This window comes from Umbelopsis ramanniana (genome assembly GCF_025399195.1).
Source record: "Umbelopsis ramanniana AG unplaced genomic scaffold K450scaffold_46, whole genome shotgun sequence".
NCBI lineage: Eukaryota > Fungi > Mucoromycota > Umbelopsidomycetes > Umbelopsidales > Umbelopsidaceae > Umbelopsis > Umbelopsis ramanniana.
This window is the reverse complement of record NW_026252132.1, coordinates 146,409-169,514: the sequence shown is the minus strand read 5'-3', so window position 1 is coordinate 169,514 and position 23,106 is coordinate 146,409. Positions and strand designations below refer to the sequence as shown.

Sequence of the window (23,106 nt, the reverse complement as noted above, 5' to 3'; positions counted from 1 at the left end):
TTCTAAATTATCCTAAGATACCGTACATCAGTTTAAGCAAAGTTCTGCTTGCTCGATGCAAGTCACAAATTTATGGCCAAACGAAAAAAAAAAAAAAAAAAATGGGTTGCCACCCCCCGCCAATCCGCAAAAGGCGAGTGCGAGTGGGAAAGTCACCTCGGCGAAAGCAGCTCTACAGATCATCTTCCTTTTACATAATTCTTACCCATGCTGGTACTTCGACATAACAGTCTCGCAGCAGAGGATCTGTTCGTTGTTGAAAGAGTAAGTGAAGATCCCCGTCTATACCATGCTACTTGTCTACAGCAGAACTAAATCGCCTTTGTTCCATGACTAGAAATTGCTTCATTTCGTCAATTCACATAAAGAATGCCCACTCAGTCTAGACTTTGATGTGTTCAGTCGCTCAAGACCAGAGCTCTATGGAATAGTTCTGGGGATGTTTGCCCGTTTGGACCTGCATACGGCTGCAGGCGTCAGCTTATCCGAATTGTTAGACTTCATCATAGACGTAGACAAAGGCTATTTTCCAAATCCTTATCACAACTTCTTTCATGCCGTCGACGTCACTGGAGTCTTGTTCTTCATACTCAACGATGTTCGTGCCAATCGCTACTTATCGAAAATCGACGCAATGGCACTACTTCTTGCTGCGCTATGTCACGATATTGGTCATGTGAGTTAACGTTATATGGATTCTGGCAATGGTTATCGATGTTACTAAATAGATAACCTTTTTTTTCTTGGGGGCAATAGCCTGGGTACAATAACAATTTTCAAGTCAATATGAAAAGTGATATTGCCACAAGATACAATAATCAATCGGTATTGGAGTCACATTCGTGTACATTGACATTGAATCTACTCTCCAAGCACAAGTTGCTGCAGCGCCTTGGCCAAGCACACTCAACAAACATGTCAGAAGAAGCCATGAAAACGTTTATAACAGAAATGATTTTAGCAACAGATATGGCATTTCACTATAACCAACAAGATAAACTCTCCAACCTCATCGAGACAGTCGCTCAACAAGAGAATTGGACTCAAGTGTCCGACGCCGCATCAATACCATCACCTCCATCACCGGACGAAGCAAGTTCTCCACCCATTCAGATCAAAACTCGATTACATGTACCGGATGGATTGCTACCCAATGACATCATACTGCACTCTAAAGAGGATTACCATCCTTCTTTCAAAGGTCCGAAAAGTGAACAAGAAGCAGATTTCATATTAAATCAGCAAGATCGGCAATCGTTATGTCGATTGCTGTTGCACGGTGCGGATATCAGTAACACAGTTCGACCGTGGAGTGTATGCAAGAAATGGTCAGATCTGGTTGTAGAAGAATTTTTCAGGCAAGGGGATGCTGAACGACTGCATGGTTTACAAATATCACCCGGCATGGATCGAGAAGAGTCAACGCAAGCGGATATATCGCTTCAGTTTGGAGACTTGGTCGTCGGACCCTATTTCGAGCTTTTTGCTGAACTCTTACCCAACGCGCAATCATTTGTAGAAGCGCTTACGACGAATCGTGGACAATGGGAAAGCCTAAGTCGACAACCAGAGCCATCGCAAGCTACACTAACAAGCAATGAAGCTCCTCGTCGAGATCGACTTTCCGTCAGTAGCTACGGTTCCGGCAAGACCCATCCTACTGGGGGTCGCCGTGTTAGTGTGGCTGCTGGTACACTTTTCTTACCAGATGACGGTGACGTTCGGTTGACCAATGATACCAATGGCGGTCGTAGTGCTAGTCACTCCGCTATTGCAGAGCATGATAAGACTCTGAAAGCAAAGCGAATGGATAACCTCGAACGACGGAGGAGTGAGGAGCCTAGTGCACATTTACAAAGGTTCCAAAGAAGTGAGCATAGAGGAGACGGTATGTCGTTGGATGAAAATGAAAGAAGGTGAGATTTTAACAACTTTGTGAAAGAGAAAAAGGAAGTCAAGTGTGTTGATCATTATTGCTTTTTTTTCCTTTAACAGAGGCGGCCAAAACTATGTACGTCGAGGATCAAAGCTTGCAGGTCAACCAATTTCAATACATGCCGAATAGCGTATATATTTTCAACCGGAATCAATTTTTACTTTTCTTTTTTGGATGTATGGATCTGTCCTTTTTTTTTTCTTCTCCCTCCCTAACACAAGTCATTTTGCAATATAACACCGAATGTATAGCCCTGATTCCTTTCAGTAACATGTTATCAATATTTTTTTCTGTTATTGCCATTGCTTCCTTCGTTAAGCCGCATACAACCAGACAGTCTGTTCAACACCTTGTATCGTCCATGGAAGCATCGATTCATTCCATCTACACGAAACCGTCTTTATCCCGCGGGACACTCTGCGTTATCCAGATTATACTTCATCTCGCCTCGCTAGTACTTTTCCTTACCTTTGCTGTAGTAGCAACGATTTTTGACGATGTACAAGACATAAATTGTTTGCCGATTCTATCTAAGCGACCATCGACTGCCGATACGCATACGTCCAACCTGACCTTGGGCAATGTTGATACCCCCTCGCCTACCTCCATTGAGCCGATTGGCCAGATCTTTGCCGAAACATCCTATAATACCTTTAATGAAATTGCTGACCATTCCAAACAATTTAAAAGAAGGGAGACTGGATTAGATGAAAGGAACGATTCAGCACGATCTGACCCTCAATTCACTGTCCCTGACATTCAAAGCCAAGAAATTCCACCACCTGCAAAATCATACCAGGAGAAGGAGAACGAGCGACCTGCATCGGTAGCCACTACTCCCCTCCTGACAAAACTTCCGAGCTCTCATGCTGTCAGGAACACTAGTAGCCATGCATTCTCTCAAACACCCACTCTGGATAGCTCGCCTATATTAACGAAATCCATGCCGTTTCACGAATATCACAGAGAGCATCCACCTGCCATTGCACTTGTGCGGGACGCATCATTCACGCGAGGATTGCATAAGCGAAGTGTATCCACAAATAGTTTGGCCCTATCCATCAGCTCACAGAAAAGTTTATCACGCGTGGGTAGCAGAGTGAAAAGAGCGTTCTCCAAATTGAATCGTCGCGACGGCACAGTGTTCCCAAACCACGAAATCGATGATAATGACGTCGTATCATCGCCTGATCCCAAGAAACGATCAGCGCAAAAGGGGTTAACGAGACTCCTGAAAAGAAACTAGATCATTAAGACAATAGGTTATATGAACTTGGATTATTTGTTTTTTTTTAAGCAAGTCGATGTGTGCGCAATGATTATGTTACAAATGTAAATTGGGGGATAGCTTGCTATCTGCGAAATAAATAAGAGGGAAGAATGGCCAATTATAATAACTAAGCTGAGACAGGATTTGATCCCATATTTAATGCTACCTCCTCGTCTGGATGCCCATTCACGACGGTTTCCACAACAGCGGAAGATCCCTTTCGCCCTCGCCCTAGAGTCAATGTCTTGGTTGAAACTCTTTCCGATTGTTCCGGGCTATGAGTAATCCAAACACAAGTGTATAATTTGAGAGTTTTTTCTACCAATAATGTAGATTCGGGATCCAAAGCAGAAGTAGGTTCTGACGGTGGGTGGATAAACGGATAGCATGTATAAATATACTGTATTTTTTTTTGCTGAACAGCCACAAAACGAAAGACGTTTCCTTACCATCTAAGAGTAAAACATCCGGATTGAGAGCAAGGGCAACGGCCAAGGCAGCTCGTTGCATTTCTCCTCCAGATAATGAGCTCCAGTTCTCATGGAAATGAGACTCGCTCAAACCCCACTCAATTCCAAAGTCAATCTGCCAAAAGCAGATGATACCGTTTAGTGCCCGGATGATTCCTTTAAATCCTATTCTTCAACTTACTGGATCTCCTAGTTTGCCTTTCTTTGATTGACTAGCATACTTTGATGCATGGTTGAAAAGATCAAGCGGAGTTCCCGCATGAGCTGATGGCCTTTGAGGAACATACATCACTTTTGATCGCCAAACTGGGACTCCCATGTCTGATACCTTCTTTCCGTCCAACATAGATATTCCTGATTCATGTGGAATGAGCTCAGCCAAACATTTTAGCAAGGTGGTCTTCCTAAAGAGCGAAGAATATAGATGGATGTTCTGTTACTACTGCTTTCTCAAGTGTGCTATTCAAAACTATATTACTTAGTCACATACCCTACACCGCTGGGTCCTCGGAGAGTGAGGACGTCACCTCTTTCCAAACTAATGCAAACATTTCTGAAGAGAATGGATCCATCTGGGCGAGCCTTCGTGATGTTAGTAGCTTCAAAGAATGCTGACATGACCTTCTTCTCTAAATCAGCTATCGGCTTGAAAAGCGGAGACGAGATTTTTTTTTATATACTTTTTGATTTTTCTGGTGTGACGTGTAGCATCACATCTCTCTGCCAACTGGGCAAGCAGCAGCGTCGGGGGCCCAAACAGCCGACAGAGCAGTGCTGACAGTGTTATCAAGTGTGCAAAAGCTTACTCTCAAAACCTGTGGGTATTCGAAACATAGCTTATTCTATTTTGCACGAAGTCCTTCTGGAGACTTCACCTTGGTGAGTAGTTTATATTGTTATTATGTCATTTTTTGCTCTTGTGGGGGGGTGTGGGACCAAATAAGCACTTTGGCACTGGTCCTCAAAAACCTCCCCCAGAATATTGGTGCTTGAGCAGCTCGAACTCACCTTTCAAATCCAATTTTCTTCTAATCTGCCAATAGTTGCTCTGACTTTTCTTACTCGTTGTTTACAAATATGACTACTGTGGCTACACGGAGAAGAAAACGCTCACCTAACACGGATTGGAAGGCAGACTTTTATCGCAATGGCTACCCTACCGAAGTCATTGTAATCGAGGATTCGCCTACACCCGCTCCTGATCAACACACCAATTCCACCTCAAATTCAAATAATCCACAGTTGAATCATGCGTCTGCCTATACCACACCCCCTGCTGCTTCTACCCGCTCCAAGCGGCCTCGAAGGAAGGTCACTTCTACCTATCAACCTCAACTCGCCCCAACATCGCAGATATCATACCCTGTTCTCACACCGGTCTCTTCGTTGGTCGGGAACTTTACTCAACCAGCTGCAAAACGCAGGCGGAAAGAAAATGGAGACGCTGCTGGTTATTCTGAAGGTATGTTTAGCTTTGATTTACTTGAAAGCGGTTAAAATGCCGTATTCCCTCCCCACACTGCTTTCGGTGAAAAAGTTAACGCTGATATAACAGCATCGCATCGTCAAGATCATGTATATCGACCAACCGCAACCACTGAGGTAAATATCAGTTTTCCTTCTACTGAACCAAGTGCACGCATCATTAACTTTTATTGCCAACCTTGTAGACGGCTGCTGCGAACTACGACGATAAAGATGGACATTATATCATTATCCCGAACGAAGATCTTACCACCCGATGTATGAATTATGTCGTCTCAAATAACATGTCCTGCGCATTGATGATACTGATATCTACTTCTCTCATCTACTAGACAAGATGATCCGATTACTAGGACAAGGTACATTTGGCAAGGTCGTAGAATGCTGGGATCGTGTACGACGGCGCTATTGCGCTATCAAAGTCATCCGGGCAGTGCCTAAGTATAGAGATGCTAGCAAAATTGAGATACGAGTGCTCAACACTCTGAAGGAAAACGACCCTCTCAACCTAAAGTAAGCTTTCTCGCATCCAGCTATATGCTGCACGTGCTGACGGATGATCAGTCAAGGAAAAAAAAGCCCTTTTTCTCATTGGTTAACTCTCTTCTATAGTAAATGCATACACCTGCTGGAATGGTTCGACTTTCGAAATCATATTTGCATGGTGTTTGAGTTGCTCGGTCAATCTGTCTTTGACTTCTTGAAGGAAAACGAATTTCATCCTTTTCCTGCGCATCATATCCAACACTTTGCAAGGCAATTATTAACGAGCGTGGCGTGTAAGTTTTGTAAATTTTGCACATTGTGTGAGAGGAGATGTAACTGACGCTGCTCACCAAATTTCATAGTTGTGCACGACCTCAAGCTCATCCATACGGACCTTAAGCCGGAGAATATATTACTTGTCAACAATGAATATCGATTGGTTCCATGCAGACCAACAAAGGTAAATATAGAAACTAAAAAAAAAGACAGACAACCTGCTGCATGCAGTTAGAGGAAGTGACCTGGGCTGACGAACCAACTATTTTTCTCGTTTTATCTCAATGCAGAGATCTGGAAGCAAGGTACAACGCTTGTTAGCCAATACGGAAATTCGTCTGATTGATTTTGGCTCTGCGACATTTGAGCACGACTACCATTCATCGGTGGTATCTACAAGGCATTACCGAGCACCAGAGATTATATTAGGTAGGAGACTCTTTTCCAATATGCAGGCTATGTATCTTTTGGTACGTAAAACTCATGTTATCGTTTGATCAGGTATGGGCTGGTCCTATCCATGTGACATTTGGTCCATCGGCTGTATCTTGGTAGAATTCTTTACTGGTGATGCTTTATTCCAAACACATGACAATCTGGAGCATCTGGCTATGATGGAGGTTGTTTTGGGTAAGATTCCGGATAGAACTTTACGACAAGCGAGGTAAGGATGATTTTCAGATCGCGGTTATCTGGTGATCACCGGCCACTATTCATCTGACCATTTTTGTTGTCGATGTTAGCAGACATACGCAAAAGTATTTCGAAGGAGGACGACTAAACTATCCTAACGAAGAGACAACAAAGCAGAGTCGCAAATACGTTAAAGCGATGAGACCTTTACAGGTAGTGTATTGAATCATAACAAATACTACGCAATTTTAGCGCTGACCTTGGTGTATTACATTCGTTTCAATAGGAAATTATACAACCATCCACTAACGTCAATCGACATCTTCTTGGACTACTTCAAAAGCTGCTAATGTATGATCCAGCAGACAGGATATCCGCTCAGGAAGCTCTGAAGCACCCTTTTTTCCACATACAGTTGGATGAAAGCGGAAGAGAGATCGTTCATTAAGTGGTGTCAGCAAGGCGCACCGCTTGTCACAATGGCATACTCAAGATGTGCCACGTTGCCTATTGAGACTTGTACTGTCTATCGCTACTCAATTACAAGTGGCTACCTTTCTTTGTCTTTATTTTCCGGCGCTCCTTGTTTTAGCAGCCCTTCTTTCGTTTACTCATTGCCACATCAACATTTGTTCTATCTTTCAGTGCTTATCTCCCCATTTCCGATTTTACATACTTGCTTTATGATAGATAGGATTCCCGGATATCCATACACAAAAGACTACTTGGTCAATCAAAAATGTAATATACCAAAGTGAAAACTCTTCCTTATTAAGATCATTAAAGAATCATATTCTAGACGGTGTGTCATGTATGTTTACGATAAGAGCGAGCGAGGCTATAGAAATAAGATGGTTACCAATGCCTTTTTATCAATTGTTAATTTCCCTTTACTACTTATTAATTTTACTCAAAGAAATGTACAGTATGTATCATCCACCCATGTTGTTCACCACACAGAACATAAAAATTACAAAACGAATGGTTTGCGGAGCTGGCCACACCATCAACTCGAATTGTATGAAAATTTTCAAAGTGCGAATTTTATCATGTGACCTACAGGGATAAACTTCGTCGTTCTTTGCGATTATTTTTTCTCCCTCTTTTATCAAGCGTATAAGTCATGGTAGGCATACATGATCATAACTGAATACGATGTCCATCAATTGCATCTATGGATGTGATGATTGATGGATGGATGGATTGATGGATGACTTACTAGAACATCTCTTTTTTCAAATAACAGCCTTTCGTCAAGGAGCAGAAGAACAAGGGTGAGTTGAAATTACTATAATGCAAGAAAAAAAAAGTTTACATGAACCAAATACTCATACGCTTTGTCACCTTAGCCTACTTCAAGCGCTTCCAGGTCAAGTACAGAAGAAGAAGAGGTGAGCATTTAGTACTATAGTACTTTCTATTCATTCGCCATTGTGGCCGTTCGAATACAACCGTTGCAAAAGCCCTCAACGCAAACTTGAAAATGATGACACGGACAATACAAGGCATAGTTCAACTGACGTGGGCTTACTACCCAATGAATGTTGACCAAAATTTGTTCTTTCGCTCCTATCTGATTTCACAATCCGGGCAAATCAATGAAACTTTTTGACATTTTGTTAAAAAGCAGTTTTTTAACCCGCCTACCTTTTCTTCTTTTTCAGAGGGTAAGACCGACTACTACGCTCGCAAGCGTCTTGTCGTTCAAGCCAAGAACAAGTACAACTCTCCCAAGTACAGATTGGTCGTCCGTTTCACCAACAGAGACATCATCTGCCAGGTCGTCTATGCCAAGCTCCAGGGCGATCACGTTCTTACTGCTGCCTATGCCCACGAACTTCCCCGCTACGGTGTCAAGGGTGGTTTGACCAACTGGGCCGCTGCCTACGCTACTGGTCTTCTTGTCGCTCGCCGCACTCTCGCCAAGCTCGGTCTTGATGAGAAGTACGAGGGTGTCACTGAGCCCGATGGTACCGTCTCCATGACTGAGGCTATCGAGGACGGTCCCCGTCCCTTCAAGGCTTTCCTTGATGTTGGTCTCAAGCGTACCTCCACTGGTTCCCGTCTTTTCGGTGCCGTCAAGGGTGCTTCCGATGGTGGTATCTACATTCCCCACGGTGAGAACCGTTTCCCCGGTTTCGACATTGAGAGCAAGTCCCTCGATGCTGAACTCCTCCGCAACTACATCTACGGTATCCACGTCGCTGAGTACATGGAGTACCTCCAAGACGAAGATGAGGAGCGCTACAGAAAGCAATTCGCTACCTTCATCGCTGGAGGTATCACCTCTGATGAAGTTGAGGATATGTACACTGAGGCCCACGCTGCCATCCGTGAGGACCCCAGCGCCAAGCCCACCGAGAAGAAGAAGCCCGCTGCTGGCGAGAAGGTCAAGTCCTACAAGAAGCAGCGTCTCAACAAGAAGCAACGCGACAACAAGGTTCTCCAGAAGAAGCTTGCTTGGGAGAAGAAGAACCTCGATTAAGTGGTTTTTGTTTCCTCTTCTGCTCAAAACTGTTTATTTCAGTAAAATTGCATGTTAAAAATAATTTTACAACGATAATATTGGGATGTATCAATTGTGTTGGAGTGAGTTATGTGATTGTGTGTTCAGTCCTGCACCGCGGACTGCTATGGTGGTTGCTCCGCAGCCCTCGTTTACTTCAAGCACATATTGATGATTACACGAAGGTTCTGACATAAAGCGAAACAGAGCCCTAGCTCTTCTACAAATAAGATGTTTGACTCAATGTATGCTTGCTCTCTTACCTAAAAAAAAAAAAAAAAGTAGAGTCTCTATCATGGCAGTAGGACAATTGTCTTTGTCTAAATGTTATTCAAGCTGTTGATCGGAATAGAACGACGAAAATTTTGCTCGTACAATTTTTGCAGACGTCCCGCTGCTTTGCTACCTACCGCCATAGTTATCTAACAGCTCATTTGAAGCCAACAGCTTTCACGGTTCAGTATCTTGTTAAGGTTTCGTTCAAGCATATGGATATTTAGTGGCAAAGCTTGTACGATAGGGACTGTTGCAATACTGCATCGAGACCTAAGAAGAAGAAACGTGACTTGTACCTTTGTTCACAAAAATAATAGGGAACGCGAAAATGCTGAAATTTTTCCCTACGCGCTCTTTCTGCTTTGGTAGAATCGATTGTCATTTCCCATTGCAATGCTTTTATCCAAGCGTAACCGTAACGATAATACGTCAGGTATGTATTTCAAATGTCTGACGCCTTACCTTGTTTACCTACGTTAAGCTAACTCAATCCATCAAACAGGTCGACAGACTAAGCGTCACTCTCCTAGCCCTGGTGGCACAGATGAGAATCAGCCAACATCCTCCAACGAAAATGACGAGAATGCATCCGCCTTCAAGACACCTGAAAATCAAAGAATCAAAAGCTTCCAACAGGGTAGCTTGACTCCTGTTAGAAGTTTAGCTAAATCTCTAGAGGCAGCTGCTGGTAAGTTCACGTTCGATATTAGAGAAAGCTTTATGCCTTTGGCCACCTCTTAATGTCTAACTCGTGCTGCATTACAGTAACCTCACCTGGTTCAGCTAAAAAATCCACTTCAACTAAATTGATGGATAAGTCGGTCCTAGCGAAACAATCAGACACATCAGTGGATAACTTGCTTCAAGATGCAAAAGCCCTATTCCGCCGAACTGCTGTACCTACTCGATTGGTAGGACGATCGCAAGAGAAAGAAGTCATTATTGAGTTCCTTGAGAAGCACGTTTTGAAAAACACATCAGGCTGCCTTTATATTTCTGGCTCTCCCGGAACAGGAAAAAGTGCTATGCTTCGCGAAATAATGGCTGATATGGAACCCAAGTACGAAGATATCACTACCCATACTGTAAAGGTCTGCTCCATCAACTGTATGAGCATAAAAGAACCCAAGGCAATCTACTCCAAACTGGTTTCTGAACTCAAGGGTCCTCGAACACCAGTGGAAAGCGATGTCATCAAGCAAGCAGAAAAGCTTTTAAATGGCAAAACCAAAGCAATGCAGTAAGTAGGACTAAATGTTATTCACCCCTTGCAAAATCCTGGCTAACCTCTACAATTAGTGTTGTCATCCTTGACGAAATCGACCATCTTCTTACCAAAGAACAAGATGTGTTGTATAAAATCTTTGAATGGGCTTCCATACCTACTTCACGGCTTGTTTTGATCGGCATAGCTAATGCTCTAGATTTAACCGACAGACTACTCCCAAGATTGCGTGCCAAAAACTGTAAGTCTGATTTGCACTTTCGCAACATAGGAAATGACATGAAGCATCATTATCTTACCACTCTGTTTTTTAGGTGAACCTCAGCTGGTGAACTTCAATCCATATAAAGTCGAAGAAATTTCGGCTATCATCAAGGATCGTCTGTCATCGTTGGGCAAGGACAAGGAGACACCAGTTATCATGCAACCTCAAGCAATTGAACTATGTGCTCGTAAAGTAGCAGCTGCTACAGGCGACCTTCGAAAGGCTCTAGATGTATGCCGTCAAGCAATAGAAATGGCGGAAATCGAAGCAAAGAAAAAGTCAATGGCAAACAAGCCAGCCGCGCTCGGCGAACACAAGAGCAACCAGCAGACCGGCATTTCCACTCCAACAAATACCGCTCCTAAAGTGACCATAGCCCATGTCGTCAAGGTGATGAATGTGGTCTTTGGTAGCCCCACAGTGCAAAAGATTAGACAATGCAACCTACAACAGAAAGTGGCACTTGGCGTCTTGGTCGTCATGAGAAGTACACCTTCAAAGCAAAAGGATCAAATGAGTTTGGGTCGATTCCAAGAACAGTACTCCGCTCTTTGCTCTGCTTCCGACTTTATCACTCCAGTGTCACGAACAGAGCTGAACGATCTGGTGTCCATGCTAGAAACAAGTGGTCTTTTGACCCTAGCTAAAGCGAAAGAAGAACGACAGCGCAAGATCAATCTTTCTGTACAAGATGCAGAAGTTCTTCAAGTCATTCGAGAAATTGCTGTGCTACAGTCCTGGATTGACGATGCTTTGAAAAAAGCAGAAGGCAAAAAGCTCCTTAAAAATAACACCAAGTAAATTGACCCATATACCAATCAATACCGTTCATCCATCGAATGGTGCTTTTCCATTCTTATTCCCTTCATGTCCTCCTCCCTTTACTATAACTTCATTCTCTCCACACCCTTCAGCTTTATAAGTAGCCACTTTGAGTTTTGTAATATATACACTTGCTTTTCCATGACTTGATTTTATTTCGGAATTTGTGTTGAAATTCGCTTCAGTTTGGGATATCTGTTGTGACTTTGGCATGGCTTTATTCGCTGATGGCTGGTTCTATTATTCATGTATTTTAGCATAACGCCAGAGCATGATTTTGACGGGATGTGACAAGCTGGTGGCTAACACACCGGTACTAATGTCAAAATTGCTCATTCCGTACAAAGAGGTTTTCTGCAGCACCTAGGTCACATATCCCTTCCTCAACTCTAACGAGCAATTTAAACAGACTCATAGCTTTTAAGATATGTTTTATAATGTGATCTCATGATGTGCTAGTGCATTAACATTGCGATTATTTATTTTAGATGCAAAGTCTTGATGAATTGCCAAAATGAAATAAAAAAAAACAAGTATAAATCCGATGTCAACAATTGATAGCACCCTACATTCACATATGAAGGTATCCTTTTCCTCAATGAATAGATGATGACCTCTATTTTAATCAAGCATACATGCCTCCTACACTTTTTCATTATACATATAGATGCCTTTTTCTTTTCTTTTCCTTTTTTATTTAATTTTATTAAAATGTGATTATCAACTAGTCGAGGCAGCATCTCGTTTGATTTGTTTCGTTTCGTTTCGTTTCGATCTGAAAATTGTTATGATTAAAATAATGTAATTTAAAATCCCATGACCGTGGCATAAACCAATGAAGCTACCCTTAGGTGACAAAGTGATGCTATGATGTGAACAAGTCTGTACTAATCAGATTCTGTATGGTCAATTTTTAAAAATTGACAGCTCAAGTAATTTAGTGACCGCAGCTTATCAAATAATAGAAGAACATAAATCTAGTTGCTTTTATCAAATACCAATGATGCAGTTTCAAAGACTCGTTATAAAGTCAAGGATAAAAGTACGTAAAGCCTTACAAGCATACTCAGAACATCGACGCGAGCCCGTTACTTTCTGCCCAATCAAATGCGTTAGAGCAGAGGTCTCATTGGTTTAAATGCTTATGCAAAAAGGCACATGGTACCCACTGGCACCACTATTTCCTGCTTATTTCATTAAATTTGATCTGCGTTGTTTTTTCTTGGTCTCGGACACTCTAGTATTTACTGGTTATAACAAGACGGTCTACCCGTTCAACTTACTCAGCTTTTGCCGTAACGCAGAGCTGTGCACCACGTCAGGATTGTGTGTACGACCTTCTTAGGTGGCTATGTGAGCTATCCCATTGGTTACTGAACCTCTGTGACTTGTAATTGAGCGAATCGGTTGTTTAATTGGCTACGGAGATGAAATACTAGCATCTGTGACCACTAGATTTTTATTTCAACACTTTGATTGGCTGAAACTGGTGCCGTAGTCTCCTAAAAAATTTTCGGTTGTGGTTTGCGAAAAGTATAAAAGAGCGCGGTCCTTGCGAACTCCAAGCAAAACATTCCTCTCAGGCCTTTTGGCTAAGATCAAGTGTAGTATCTGTTCTTTATAGTTTAACAACTATAACTATGCTCAATGAGCATTTTTGTTGTTAATCCAATTTTTGCCCTTCGCTGGGTGCTCGGAAGCTTGCTTCCACACCCGGCACTGGTGTCGCTTCCCTTACACTTCAGGAGGCTTGACGCCGAGGTTCTCACCTCACCATCTCTTATAAAAAAATGAATATAAAAAATACTTTCTCAGTACTCTTACTGACTCGAGTTGCTGACTACGCAGTAAAAATCGCGTTCATGGGCCGCTTCACAGTGCCATGTCTGCGATGACCGCGTTTTGGCCGCAGTCAGCTCTTGTGTTTTGAGATGTTGTCTGAGATCTTTCAGGATCACCATCCGTTACTCCAAAATGAAGCAAGATCAATTGGCTAGACAGTTCCGAGACGCGTTTCGTTCTTTTGTGATAGTGCAATGTAGTTTATTCTACCATGGCATACTCTTTAAATCCTTCTAAACGTTCGTGCAAAGTAAATAAATTTATTCAATTTTTTTTACGGCCACGGAATGGGTATCTATACTGCGTGCGTTCTTATGTACAATTGCAAAATTAATGACGGTATATGATCACATATTTCAAAGGTAACTCTACTATGCCCAACCTATGCTGCTCCTTGGAAATCGTTTATGAGAGCTTCCACAGCATCAATGGTACCAAAAATGAGACCAACCTAGAAAGAAAAATTGCCGTGTGAATATTGTGTCGTCATTACCACCAAATATCAACCTCAGAAAACACTTACGATTCCAAGCAGTACAGTCAAAGCGTACCAAGCTAGCATGTAGATGGGTTTGTTTCGCACGCCTGTAAGCTTCAGGTAGCACACAACTGGAAAGGTAAAAACCAACAGACAGTTGGAAAACGAACCAATAAGGGACAATAGATCTCCGAAATATGGGACGTAGATAGCCACTATGCAAACGACCACCATGATGATAATACGAAGTGAAGCACGCATTAAAAACTCTCCAGTCTTCCCTCGTCGCTCTTGTGTAATGCCGAACATAGCTTCGAAATCCAATGATAGAGATGTGAGAAGGATTGGAACCGCCAGTAAAACGTGTATGGTGATGATGATTTGAGACGCCATTCGCGCGCCTTGGTTTGCCAAATTATTGTAAACTGGCGATAATGCGGTGGTTCCGTAAATATAATACCCGGGCACAGCTGTTAGGAAGTACATGACGGAACAACTGGACAAACCCAGAGTGACGGCTTTGTTCCATTGTTGTGGGTTTTTCATGGATCGTTCGACATTGGGATAGACCATATTACCAGCTAAAATTAGGTTGCATGGCATGCATTAGCCCGCGGTTCTCACGAAATGAACCCCCTTGCATACCCCAAACTTACCGAAACTAAATGCGATGGTGGATAAAGCAACTGGGAATTGGTCCCAAATAACGTCATCGTGTTCAATAGGTCCAGTTGGCAGATTTTGGAGCGAACTGATGAGCACGATGAGCACAACAGCAAGAGTCGCAAAAGCGCCTATGGCCGACGTGAACGCTACTTCCTTCATTGACTTAATGAAAATAAAAGGTATGGCCACCACGACGCCCGGTATGATTACCCACTGTGGGAATGTAGAGATGACTGGGGTTAATATGCAAACATGAACCATGATATTCATTCTCCGAGTCTAGGCAGATCATCTTACCAGAGCAAGCGTCAATTCTCCCGGAGTACCTTTGAGTAGTGAATGTAGGTTCTGGCCGATCAAAACGTAATACAGAATGGAGGCTCCAATCAGGATAATGAAGTTAAAGAAGAAAATCACCCATCCGCCAATGGGACCAAAAGCCACTGTTCCAATGTCCTTGTAGGAAGACAAACGTTTCGGGCCACCTGCATACAGACATTTAACAAGCAGGCGTCCTGTCGTAATAGACATGAACCAGGCCAGGAAGAGAATCAGAATTCCGATCCAACCGCCTTGTTTCAATGCATATGGGAGGGACAGCGCTCCAGTGCCTACAGCAACGGGACATTTGCAAACTCAGTTACATAGGAACAACACAAAAAGGCGTGGGAGTTTTCATCAACACTTACCCGCTACTATGCAGACAATGTTCACATAGGCATGCCATAACGAACCTCCATGGCTTCTTGTGGCTGTTGGATCGTCAACATTGTCGAAAGAGGAAGAATCTTAAATGCGGGAATGAGTGACGGGAATATTTTTTTTTGGTATGACTTTGAACACCGTGTGGGCTTGAAAGAGAGTTTACCGCTGATAATGTCGACATCCACTGTTGGATTAGAATTTACGTCCTTTGGCATCATAAGGAATGAGCAGAGAAAGAAAAAATCTTATTTCTATACCTGAGTTCCTGTTTCTCAACTTAATGTACTAATGTTGAAACCAGACCACTATAGCCGAAATGCTGACTCCTATTGGGTGTGTCGACCAACTGAGTGGCAAGCTTTTGGTTCTACAATTCTTTCTTATGGATATGACCTTCTTCCGGAGTACAATTTTTTTTTTGACACGGAACTGCGGATGAACAGATTACACTCCAAATAAAGAAAAGCTGAATCTTATCATTCTTCTGATCTATCTACCAGCTTGGACAGCGTACTTTGGATTTTCCCTGGCGTAGAATAGCTGCTTCGAACGAAGAATACTACGAGACCCGTTAGCATAGTGGCTATTCTGATATCGGGGAGCTATCCGAGTTCCGGCGCCATCTTGACAAATTTTGTAAAAAGGTACGACAAATTGATACAAATTGTAGTTTCAAATTGTAAGTCGTGCGAAACGTGAGACGAAACTGTCATCGACCCTAAAATTTTTTCTTTGTTCTTCCCGCTAATTAAGGGCTATGCTACGCACTAATTTTTTTTTAAAATTCGCTGTATGAACATGGGGTCCTTCTGACGTGACCTTACTGATCGTAGTTTCCTTCTCGTTTCCATACTATCCAGTCGCCAATTGAAAATTTTAAATGCATACCATGTCTAATGTTTGATACAGCGAGACCAATCACCGTTTCTCGGAGATTGGCGAAAACCACTAAGAATCTCCCAAAGGCTATACTCACACATGACTCAGTATGCGAGAACCCTCTCTCCGCTTTCTTATAAAAGCTGCCGAATTTTAAGACCCCCATGTTAACCTCCAACCTAATCATGGAATCCAAGTACGACGAAAAGCATACTGTCGATCAGTATGAGTCTCAAGACATCAAGAGTGGTGAGCACAGACTTCATGCATACAATCGATCCACTCTCCAAAGTTATTAAGACATTGTTTATAGATACCGAATCTGGTATTGCTCACGTCGAAGAATATCAGCAGGCCGCCGCACGACACGGTTCTGGATCAAGCTTCTTAGCTTATTTCAACGTTGTCTGCGTCATTGCTGGTACTGGCACTCTTGGATTACCAGCTGCTCTTAAACTTGGTGGCTGGATCGGTCTACTTATTCTTTTTCTGTCTTGGACCATGTCAATTGTAAGTGCAGGCTAAGACACAAAAAAATTTTTTTTTATTGGTTCATGTTCCTAACTGATTGTTTAATAGTACACTGGATGTATTTTGATCAAGTGTCTGTATGCTTTCCAAGGCCGTCGCCTGGAAAGTTACAAAGAAATCGCGACATCAGCATTTGGAAAAATTGGTGGATGGATTATCTTTTTCTTCAACGCTTGGATTCTTCTTGGAGCACCTATTCTCTATGTCCTTTTGGCTGGCCAAAACCTTCACTCACTGCTCATCAATACCTCAGCGGCTTTGACGGATGTACAATGGAAAATCATTGTTGCTTGCATAATTCTCATTCCCTTTGTTGTCGTCAAGAACATGAAGGAAGTGGCCTTCATGTCAGCTGTCGGAGCCTTGGCTACCGTTATCTGTGTCTTCATTGTGTTGATCGTCTCCCTCGAAGACAAGCCTAATTACCCCAATGTTGAGCACGATATCGTCATCTGGAATCAATTCCCCATTGCCCTCAGCACCATCTCCTTCTCTTTCGGTGGTAACGTTGTCTATCCTCACGTTGAAGCAAGTATGTCCAAGCCAAGACAATGGAAATGGGTCGTCACAGCTGGTTTGTCAACTTGTGCTGCCCTCTACTTTATGACCGCTGTTCCTGGATACTATGTTTACGGTGTGGAGACTCTCAGTCCTATTTACGAAAATCTTCCTGAAGGTGCCGCTAAGATCACAGCTATGGTCGTCATCACTATCCACGTTATTCTCGCCGCTCCCATCCTGATTACATCATTCGCCCTTGATATGGAATACATTCTTGGCATTACTGTGGAGCAACGTGGAAAAACCCTCGAGTTTGTTTTCCGTACCATCAATCGTGTTGTTATTTTGGCCTTTGTCACTGTCGTTGCTTGTGTCGTACCATACTTCAGTGACATTATGTCTTTGGTTGGATCCTTCAGCAACTGCATGTGCACATTCGCTTTCCCTGTCCTTTGCTACTTGAAGCTCACTGGTATTCGCAATAAGCCATTCTATGAATTGGCTTGGTGCGCTCTTTGCGTCTTGCTTGGTCTCGTTGGTCTGATCTTTGGTACCATTGACTCTGTGAAGGCATTAATCGCCGATTTCACTGGTTAAACTTTTTTAGAGCCCTCCCATACCTTCCCCACCCTCTTGTACATTTTTACCCATTGTAATTTTGCTGCTGTATATTATCTTTTGTCGTGAATCTTCATAAACAAATCCATCGGGCACCAACCCCGATCACTTTGACCTGCAGTTTTGTTTGACTATAAAACTACATGTTGACAATTCTAGGTTTAAGCAAACACTGGTGATGGTACAAACCAAAGTAACGATCGACAGTGTATCCATCGTGAAAAGCTCGATTCGATCAAAAGGTGGACCGCCTAATATAAAAAGTCCGATGGATCGAAGACGCGTGCAAGGTCTGTCGCCAAAAAAAAAACGTGAGGAAATAATTTTTTTTTCAAGGTTTTCTCGCGTCGTGTCTACCCCTCACCCATCTAATGACAGCTCCTAAATTACATAGACACTTGGCATCATACCACAAGTTTTCCGAGATTGAACGGCAACAGATCCAAAAAGATCTTTTAAAATGGTTTGACCTCGAAAAACGTACACATTTACCATGGCGAAAAGAATTTGATCACACATTGGATACAGAACAGCGTGCTCAACGTGCCTACGAAGGTATGACTCTGTGATGGTCATTGCAGCATCTACCAGTTTATATATGAATATTTTGTCTCATGATTCTTTACCTTTTAGTGTGGGTTAGCGAAATTATGTTACAGCAAACTCAGGTCGCAACAACTATTCCCTACTATAATAAGTGGATGACCAGCTTCCCCACTATACACGACCTTGCCAAAGCCGACATTGAGACGGTGAATAAACTCTGGGCCGGTCTTGGCTACTACTCGAGAGCAAGGCGACTCTGGGAAGGTGCTCAAAAGATATGCAGAGAAAGCAACGGAGTGCTTCCAAACACGGCCAAAAGTCTGGAAGAGAAAGTCCCTGGTGTAGGAAGATATACAGCTGGTGCAATTGCCTCCATTGCATGGGGACAGCAAGCTGGAACTGTTGATGGTAACATTGCGCGCGTATATAGTCGATTGCGTGCTATTGGAGGAGATCCAAAGGGCAAAAGTACTATAGAGTTACAATGGTAAGTATGCAGGTGTTAAGTCAGATTTCCTTGGCGTAAATTTCTGGTTCCAGATTGCTCAACTTCCTATGTGCTGCAGGGCTCTTGCAGATTATATGGTACCGCAAGATCGACCAGGTGATTTTAATCAAGCATTGATGGAACTAGGAGCAACCTTATGTACACCTCAAAAGCCAGACTGCAAACATTGTCCAGTGCAGAAGAATTGCAGAGCTTTGGAGGAGGTCAAATCAACTCAGAAACTACTGAGCTCTGAAAAACGGGTAAAGGATGAATCCGATGACGAAAGTGAAGTTGATATTGAAGGTAGTGTATCCCAGTGTATGATCGAACGAACGACGGGATTTCTCATTCCATAATCATCTATTTTCAGAATGTCACGTTTGTCTTCCGAACGACATTGATGATGAACTCAGCGTTACTAGGTAAGAACCACTTGGTATCAGAATGGTTGCATTTTATGTAAGCTTATATTTTCTTTATACGTTTGACAGATATCCTAGAAAAGCTGTAAAAAAGGCTCCAAGGGAAGAAGGTACGAAGAACTTGTAGCTTATAGCTTGTATTGGACTGACCAGCATACTAACCTTCTCTGCCACAGAATGTGCTGTATGCATAGTAGAGAAAAAACCTGCGGACTCTAAAAACCCATTGGACTCCAAATTTTTGCTGGTGAAACGACCCAAGACAGGTAAGGGAAGATAGAATAAAGTAACATGGGTCAAACAATGATCTGAGACACCAATCGATTTCCTTCAAGGGTTACTTGCTGGTCTGTGGGAATTCCCCTCCGTTGAGCTTAACGAAACATGTGTTGCTGAGAAGAAATCGGCGAAGAAGAGAAAACCGTCCAAAGCAGTTGTGTCCAGCGATGATAGCGAAGATGATTATGTTCCCGAGCAGAAATCAGGGTCTCCCACATTAAAGCTTCTTGCTAAGGACAGTGATGAAAGACAGGCCATCATGGGCAAGCACCTGATGACTACGTTTGATATTGATTTAGACAGTTGCAATATCTTGCGCCGAACAGAGCTCGGCAGCGTTGTGCATCTGTTTTCCCACATCCGGAAAACATACCACATGGAATACCTGGAAATTGATGCCGACAGTATCGATGATGTGGAAGATACAGATCAAGTTCAGTGGATAAGCCGAGACGAACTCGCCCTTGCAGCCATCCCTACAGGACTGAAGAAAGGCATCAAGCTCATGGAGAATTTAGCGACTGTAGGCGCAGAGAAGAAGATCAAGGTGAGAAAATGTACCTGTGAACACCACGCACGCATCGACGAAACATGTTGCTGATAAGTTTCACATATCAATTCTAGTCAACTCCACGAAAGAAGGTTAAAATTGAAAAAGATCCTGCTGCTGGCACCAGAAATCTACTGTCATTCTTCCAACAGAAGCCCAAATAAACGCATGATTCGTACTACTGTTTGTACTAACACCATCAGGAATTCTGAATGTTCGATGTACTGTACCTTTTCCTTGGCAGGCGTTAGCTTTGTGTTTGGCATTGCATTGGATCACCGACGATCAATCCAATGTTTGACAGGTGCAGCAGTGGGCATCGCTATTGGAAGAATGGCGATTATGTGAGAAATAGAAGTGCAAGGAAGTTTTTTGTTTTTGAACGACTTTTATATACATTTATAAGGATCAAAATATAGAACAGATGTAATCGTGGTACTGAATCATTGTAAATTAAATCCGGTCTATAATGAACTATATACTGACGAGAGTGTGTTTTTCGAATTTCATGTTGGAGCAAGCCGTTTGTTCAATACGGTTGGGCTGAGGAAGGACGCTTGAAATATATGACGAGAATTTTGATATGGCAGAGTATTTGCGGAAAAGTGGATTGAATAGTTACAAAATAGACAGGTGGATGTTCTTCGGCACGTGTTGTGTCTTCCTTAGGATTGGTAAGTTTGGAAAGCTTGAGCTGGGAACTCCAAATTAGTGGGGCTGAGCGATTGATTGGAGGGAAGTGGCATGTTCATAGGACTTGGAGATCTTGACCAGTTCTGAATGCTTTGTGGGCTAAGAGCATTTTGATCGAGCATCGCATTTTCGCTGGAAAGACGACGCATGTCTTGTTGTCCGTAAGTGGGGGTTAAATATGGAGATGTCATGGATTGACCACCAGTTGGTCGAAGAAGTGGCGATGGGGTTCGTTGGTTACTCATGTTTTGATCAGAAGAGGAGTGTCCGTGTGAAATAGGACTACGGGATCGGCGATCAAGAGAGTGTGCGGTTGACGTATATTTTGCGACAATTTTCTTAAGTGCGTAAGGTAGTACCTTCCATTTGAAAACTTTGACATCTTTTTCGATGTTTCGAGGCTTAGGATTGGGGAATCCCATAATCAATTTGAAGTACTCAACGCTGTCGGGCTTTGACTTGCTGACGGTGGCAGGGCGGAATCCTTCCAGATTGCGTCTGATTCGATTCTTTTCTTCAATGCTGAATCGTACACCAATGAGACTTTCCAAAAGGTAAATGCAATCAACTGATGTAATGTAGCATTCGTTCTTCTGCTCCCAAAAGATGCAAGAAACAACTATGCTTCCTTGCAAGCGGCTGTTTTGAGAGACTGGTTGGAAACCGCATGTGATGTGGGAGCCATCCTGTGTTCGCCAGAATTGCACTAAACGTCTACGGTTGGTCCATTCCTCCTGAGTCCAACCATGTGCCATGGTATTGAGATCTCCACCAATGTCAAGATTGATCTTTTCAGCATTGTAAACGGGGGATTTTGGTTTACTTGGATTTGTCCTATAAGGATAGCCATTTTGTTGTTGCTGCTGTTGGTAGACATCCGAGTTGTTTCCAAAGATGGACATGTCATTGATGCCTGACAGAGTGACATTAGACAAGTCATTGTTGCTTTGGTTCATTAAGTCCATAGGTGATTGATTGAACTGGTCATAATTCATGGATTGGCCCGTCTGGGTTTGATCATTGGGCCGAAGGGAAAAGTCTAGAATGCCAAAGTGTTAAGAAATCTTTGTTTTCCCGAGAATTTTTTAAAAAAAATAAATGTTCTTACCATCAGATACTGGTGTGTATGGTTGATACAGCGTAGGCATTTGTTCACTCTGATATGATGGATTACCCATATTTTGATACATTTGAGGATACGATGGGTTGGTGTAAACATCAACTGTGCAATAAATGCGTTTAGTTCACTACACATGGCATATACGTCATATGTGGTATGCAAATAACATACCTTTGGGAAGGGATCCGGTACTATTGCGCTTGTTAATATTATCTTGAGATTCTCTGTTGTTTCCATAGTTGAAAGATGAGCTTCTTCTTCTTTTATCTATAATTATGTGTTATTGACCTGGTGATATAGTAGGCAATTAATAATATATAAGCTAGGATAAATACCATTTGATACGTAGTTGAACTTTCCAACAGGCCAGGTTGTGATGGCCGCATTGCCTTTGTAAGCACAGACGGATACGGGTACGGAGTAGGTATTGCATTGCGTGAGTACATGGTTAGGTGCAGCAGCAACGAGGGTGTGTAAATTCATTGTTGACATCTGCTTGGTCTCAACGATGAAGCTGCCAAAAGCAATTTTGAAATTGGTGTCGGTCAAGGCGGATTGCACGATAACGGTAATCTCAGTGCCATCAGAACCAACAAGCGACGAGCATTGTACTACACTGCCCATGGGGTTCTTGTTATCAGAGATCAATATATCCCCATTCTTGGGTCGTGGCTCAAAGCCAGAGGCTAAACGTATTATTGGAGCTAAATGTCAAAAAGCGTTAAACTCTATCACGAAAAGGAAAGTAGTACGTTGCACTACGTACCATTGTCTTCCATATTGGACTTTGTGTGAATTGTTGGATTGTGAGAAGCGTAAATATAAACAATATGCAGTGAAAGAGATTGCTTGAGAAGCACAAGAGGCAAACTTATACATTGAATAATCGGGAGCTTAAAGTCTAGAAGAAAAGTCAGGTGAAGGGCAAGAAAAAAATTAATGCCCGACAACTATCTTGTCAATGGGGAAGTTTCAAATGCCATCGGGTGAAAACCTGTCACATCGCATACGCATGGCTATCCAAAATGGAAGCTATCACGCATTTAGATTTCTATGAATCAGAGCGTAAACAATGTGTGCAGATAACTTTTGCTTCCTCATTGACCTGCTTAGAGCCTTTGAGTCATTTCTGCTGA

General features: G+C 42.6%; 9 protein-coding genes across 9 annotated transcripts; 6 read left to right on the top strand and 3 right to left on the bottom strand.

The window, feature by feature from the left end:
* The first annotated feature begins 1,984 nt into the window (after nucleotides 1-1,984).
* On the top strand, nucleotides 1,985-3,257 carry K450DRAFT_250735 (uncharacterized protein). Its single transcript, XM_051590614.1, has one exon. It carries the CDS (start codon nucleotides 2,010-2,012, stop codon nucleotides 3,180-3,182), a length of 1,173 nt encoding a protein of 390 aa, XP_051442769.1. The 5' UTR covers nucleotides 1,985-2,009; the 3' UTR covers nucleotides 3,183-3,257.
* Nucleotides 3,258-4,555, bottom strand: K450DRAFT_250732 (uncharacterized protein). The gene is made up of 4 exons (XM_051590613.1): nucleotides 4,167-4,555; nucleotides 3,858-4,080; nucleotides 3,656-3,791; nucleotides 3,258-3,566 (listed from the first exon to the last, which is right to left on the bottom strand). Exons 1-4 carry the CDS (start codon nucleotides 4,292-4,294, stop codon nucleotides 3,334-3,336), a joined length of 720 nt encoding a protein of 239 aa, XP_051442768.1. The 5' UTR covers nucleotides 4,295-4,555; the 3' UTR covers nucleotides 3,258-3,333.
* Nucleotides 4,556-4,619: 64 nt separating this feature from the next.
* Nucleotides 4,620-7,361, top strand: K450DRAFT_250726 (uncharacterized protein). The gene is made up of 10 exons (XM_051590612.1): nucleotides 4,620-5,138; nucleotides 5,232-5,278; nucleotides 5,347-5,419; nucleotides 5,494-5,674; nucleotides 5,774-5,940; nucleotides 6,010-6,107; nucleotides 6,214-6,352; nucleotides 6,425-6,587; nucleotides 6,670-6,769; nucleotides 6,843-7,361. Exons 1-10 carry the CDS (start codon nucleotides 4,754-4,756, stop codon nucleotides 7,002-7,004), a joined length of 1,515 nt encoding a protein of 504 aa, XP_051442767.1. The 5' UTR covers nucleotides 4,620-4,753; the 3' UTR covers nucleotides 7,005-7,361.
* Nucleotides 7,362-7,679: 318 nt separating this feature from the next.
* On the top strand, nucleotides 7,680-9,043 carry K450DRAFT_250718 (uncharacterized protein; the record flags this gene model as incomplete). The annotated part of the gene is made up of 4 exons (XM_051590611.1): nucleotides 7,680-7,682; nucleotides 7,803-7,830; nucleotides 7,906-7,947; nucleotides 8,221-9,043. 4 exons carry the CDS (start codon nucleotides 7,680-7,682, stop codon nucleotides 9,039-9,041), a joined length of 894 nt encoding a protein of 297 aa, XP_051442766.1.
* Nucleotides 9,044-9,695: 652 nt separating this feature from the next.
* Nucleotides 9,696-11,886, top strand: K450DRAFT_250699 (uncharacterized protein). Its single transcript, XM_051590610.1, has 5 exons — nucleotides 9,696-9,771; nucleotides 9,841-10,026; nucleotides 10,104-10,578; nucleotides 10,638-10,804; nucleotides 10,878-11,886. Exons 1-5 carry the CDS (start codon nucleotides 9,732-9,734, stop codon nucleotides 11,627-11,629), a joined length of 1,620 nt encoding a protein of 539 aa, XP_051442765.1. The 5' UTR covers nucleotides 9,696-9,731; the 3' UTR covers nucleotides 11,630-11,886.
* A 1,823-nt stretch (nucleotides 11,887-13,709) lies between these two features.
* K450DRAFT_250696 (uncharacterized protein) lies at nucleotides 13,710-15,872 on the bottom strand. Its single transcript, XM_051590609.1, has 6 exons — nucleotides 15,505-15,872; nucleotides 15,326-15,424; nucleotides 14,934-15,247; nucleotides 14,627-14,849; nucleotides 14,016-14,551; nucleotides 13,710-13,943 (listed from the first exon to the last, which is right to left on the bottom strand). The coding sequence occupies exons 1-6, from the start codon at nucleotides 15,557-15,559 to the stop codon at nucleotides 13,875-13,877; spliced, it is 1,296 nt and encodes a 431-aa protein (XP_051442764.1). The 5' UTR covers nucleotides 15,560-15,872; the 3' UTR covers nucleotides 13,710-13,874.
* A 276-nt stretch (nucleotides 15,873-16,148) lies between these two features.
* On the top strand, nucleotides 16,149-18,097 carry K450DRAFT_250694 (uncharacterized protein). The gene is made up of 3 exons (XM_051590608.1): nucleotides 16,149-16,469; nucleotides 16,534-16,730; nucleotides 16,800-18,097. The coding sequence occupies exons 1-3, from the start codon at nucleotides 16,385-16,387 to the stop codon at nucleotides 17,847-17,849; spliced, it is 1,332 nt and encodes a 443-aa protein (XP_051442763.1). The 5' UTR covers nucleotides 16,149-16,384; the 3' UTR covers nucleotides 17,850-18,097.
* A 118-nt stretch (nucleotides 18,098-18,215) lies between these two features.
* On the top strand, nucleotides 18,216-20,456 carry K450DRAFT_250689 (uncharacterized protein). Its single transcript, XM_051590607.1, has 8 exons — nucleotides 18,216-18,425; nucleotides 18,504-18,903; nucleotides 18,983-19,209; nucleotides 19,277-19,328; nucleotides 19,398-19,438; nucleotides 19,505-19,594; nucleotides 19,664-20,154; nucleotides 20,232-20,456. Exons 1-8 carry the CDS (start codon nucleotides 18,242-18,244, stop codon nucleotides 20,319-20,321), a joined length of 1,575 nt encoding a protein of 524 aa, XP_051442762.1. The 5' UTR covers nucleotides 18,216-18,241; the 3' UTR covers nucleotides 20,322-20,456.
* A 1-nt stretch (nucleotide 20,457) lies between these two features.
* Nucleotides 20,458-21,956, bottom strand: K450DRAFT_250687 (uncharacterized protein). The gene has a single exon (XM_051590606.1). The coding sequence runs from the start codon at nucleotides 21,843-21,845 to the stop codon at nucleotides 20,823-20,825; it is 1,023 nt and encodes a 340-aa protein (XP_051442761.1). The 5' UTR covers nucleotides 21,846-21,956; the 3' UTR covers nucleotides 20,458-20,822.
* Between the last annotated feature and the right edge of the window lie 1,150 nt (nucleotides 21,957-23,106).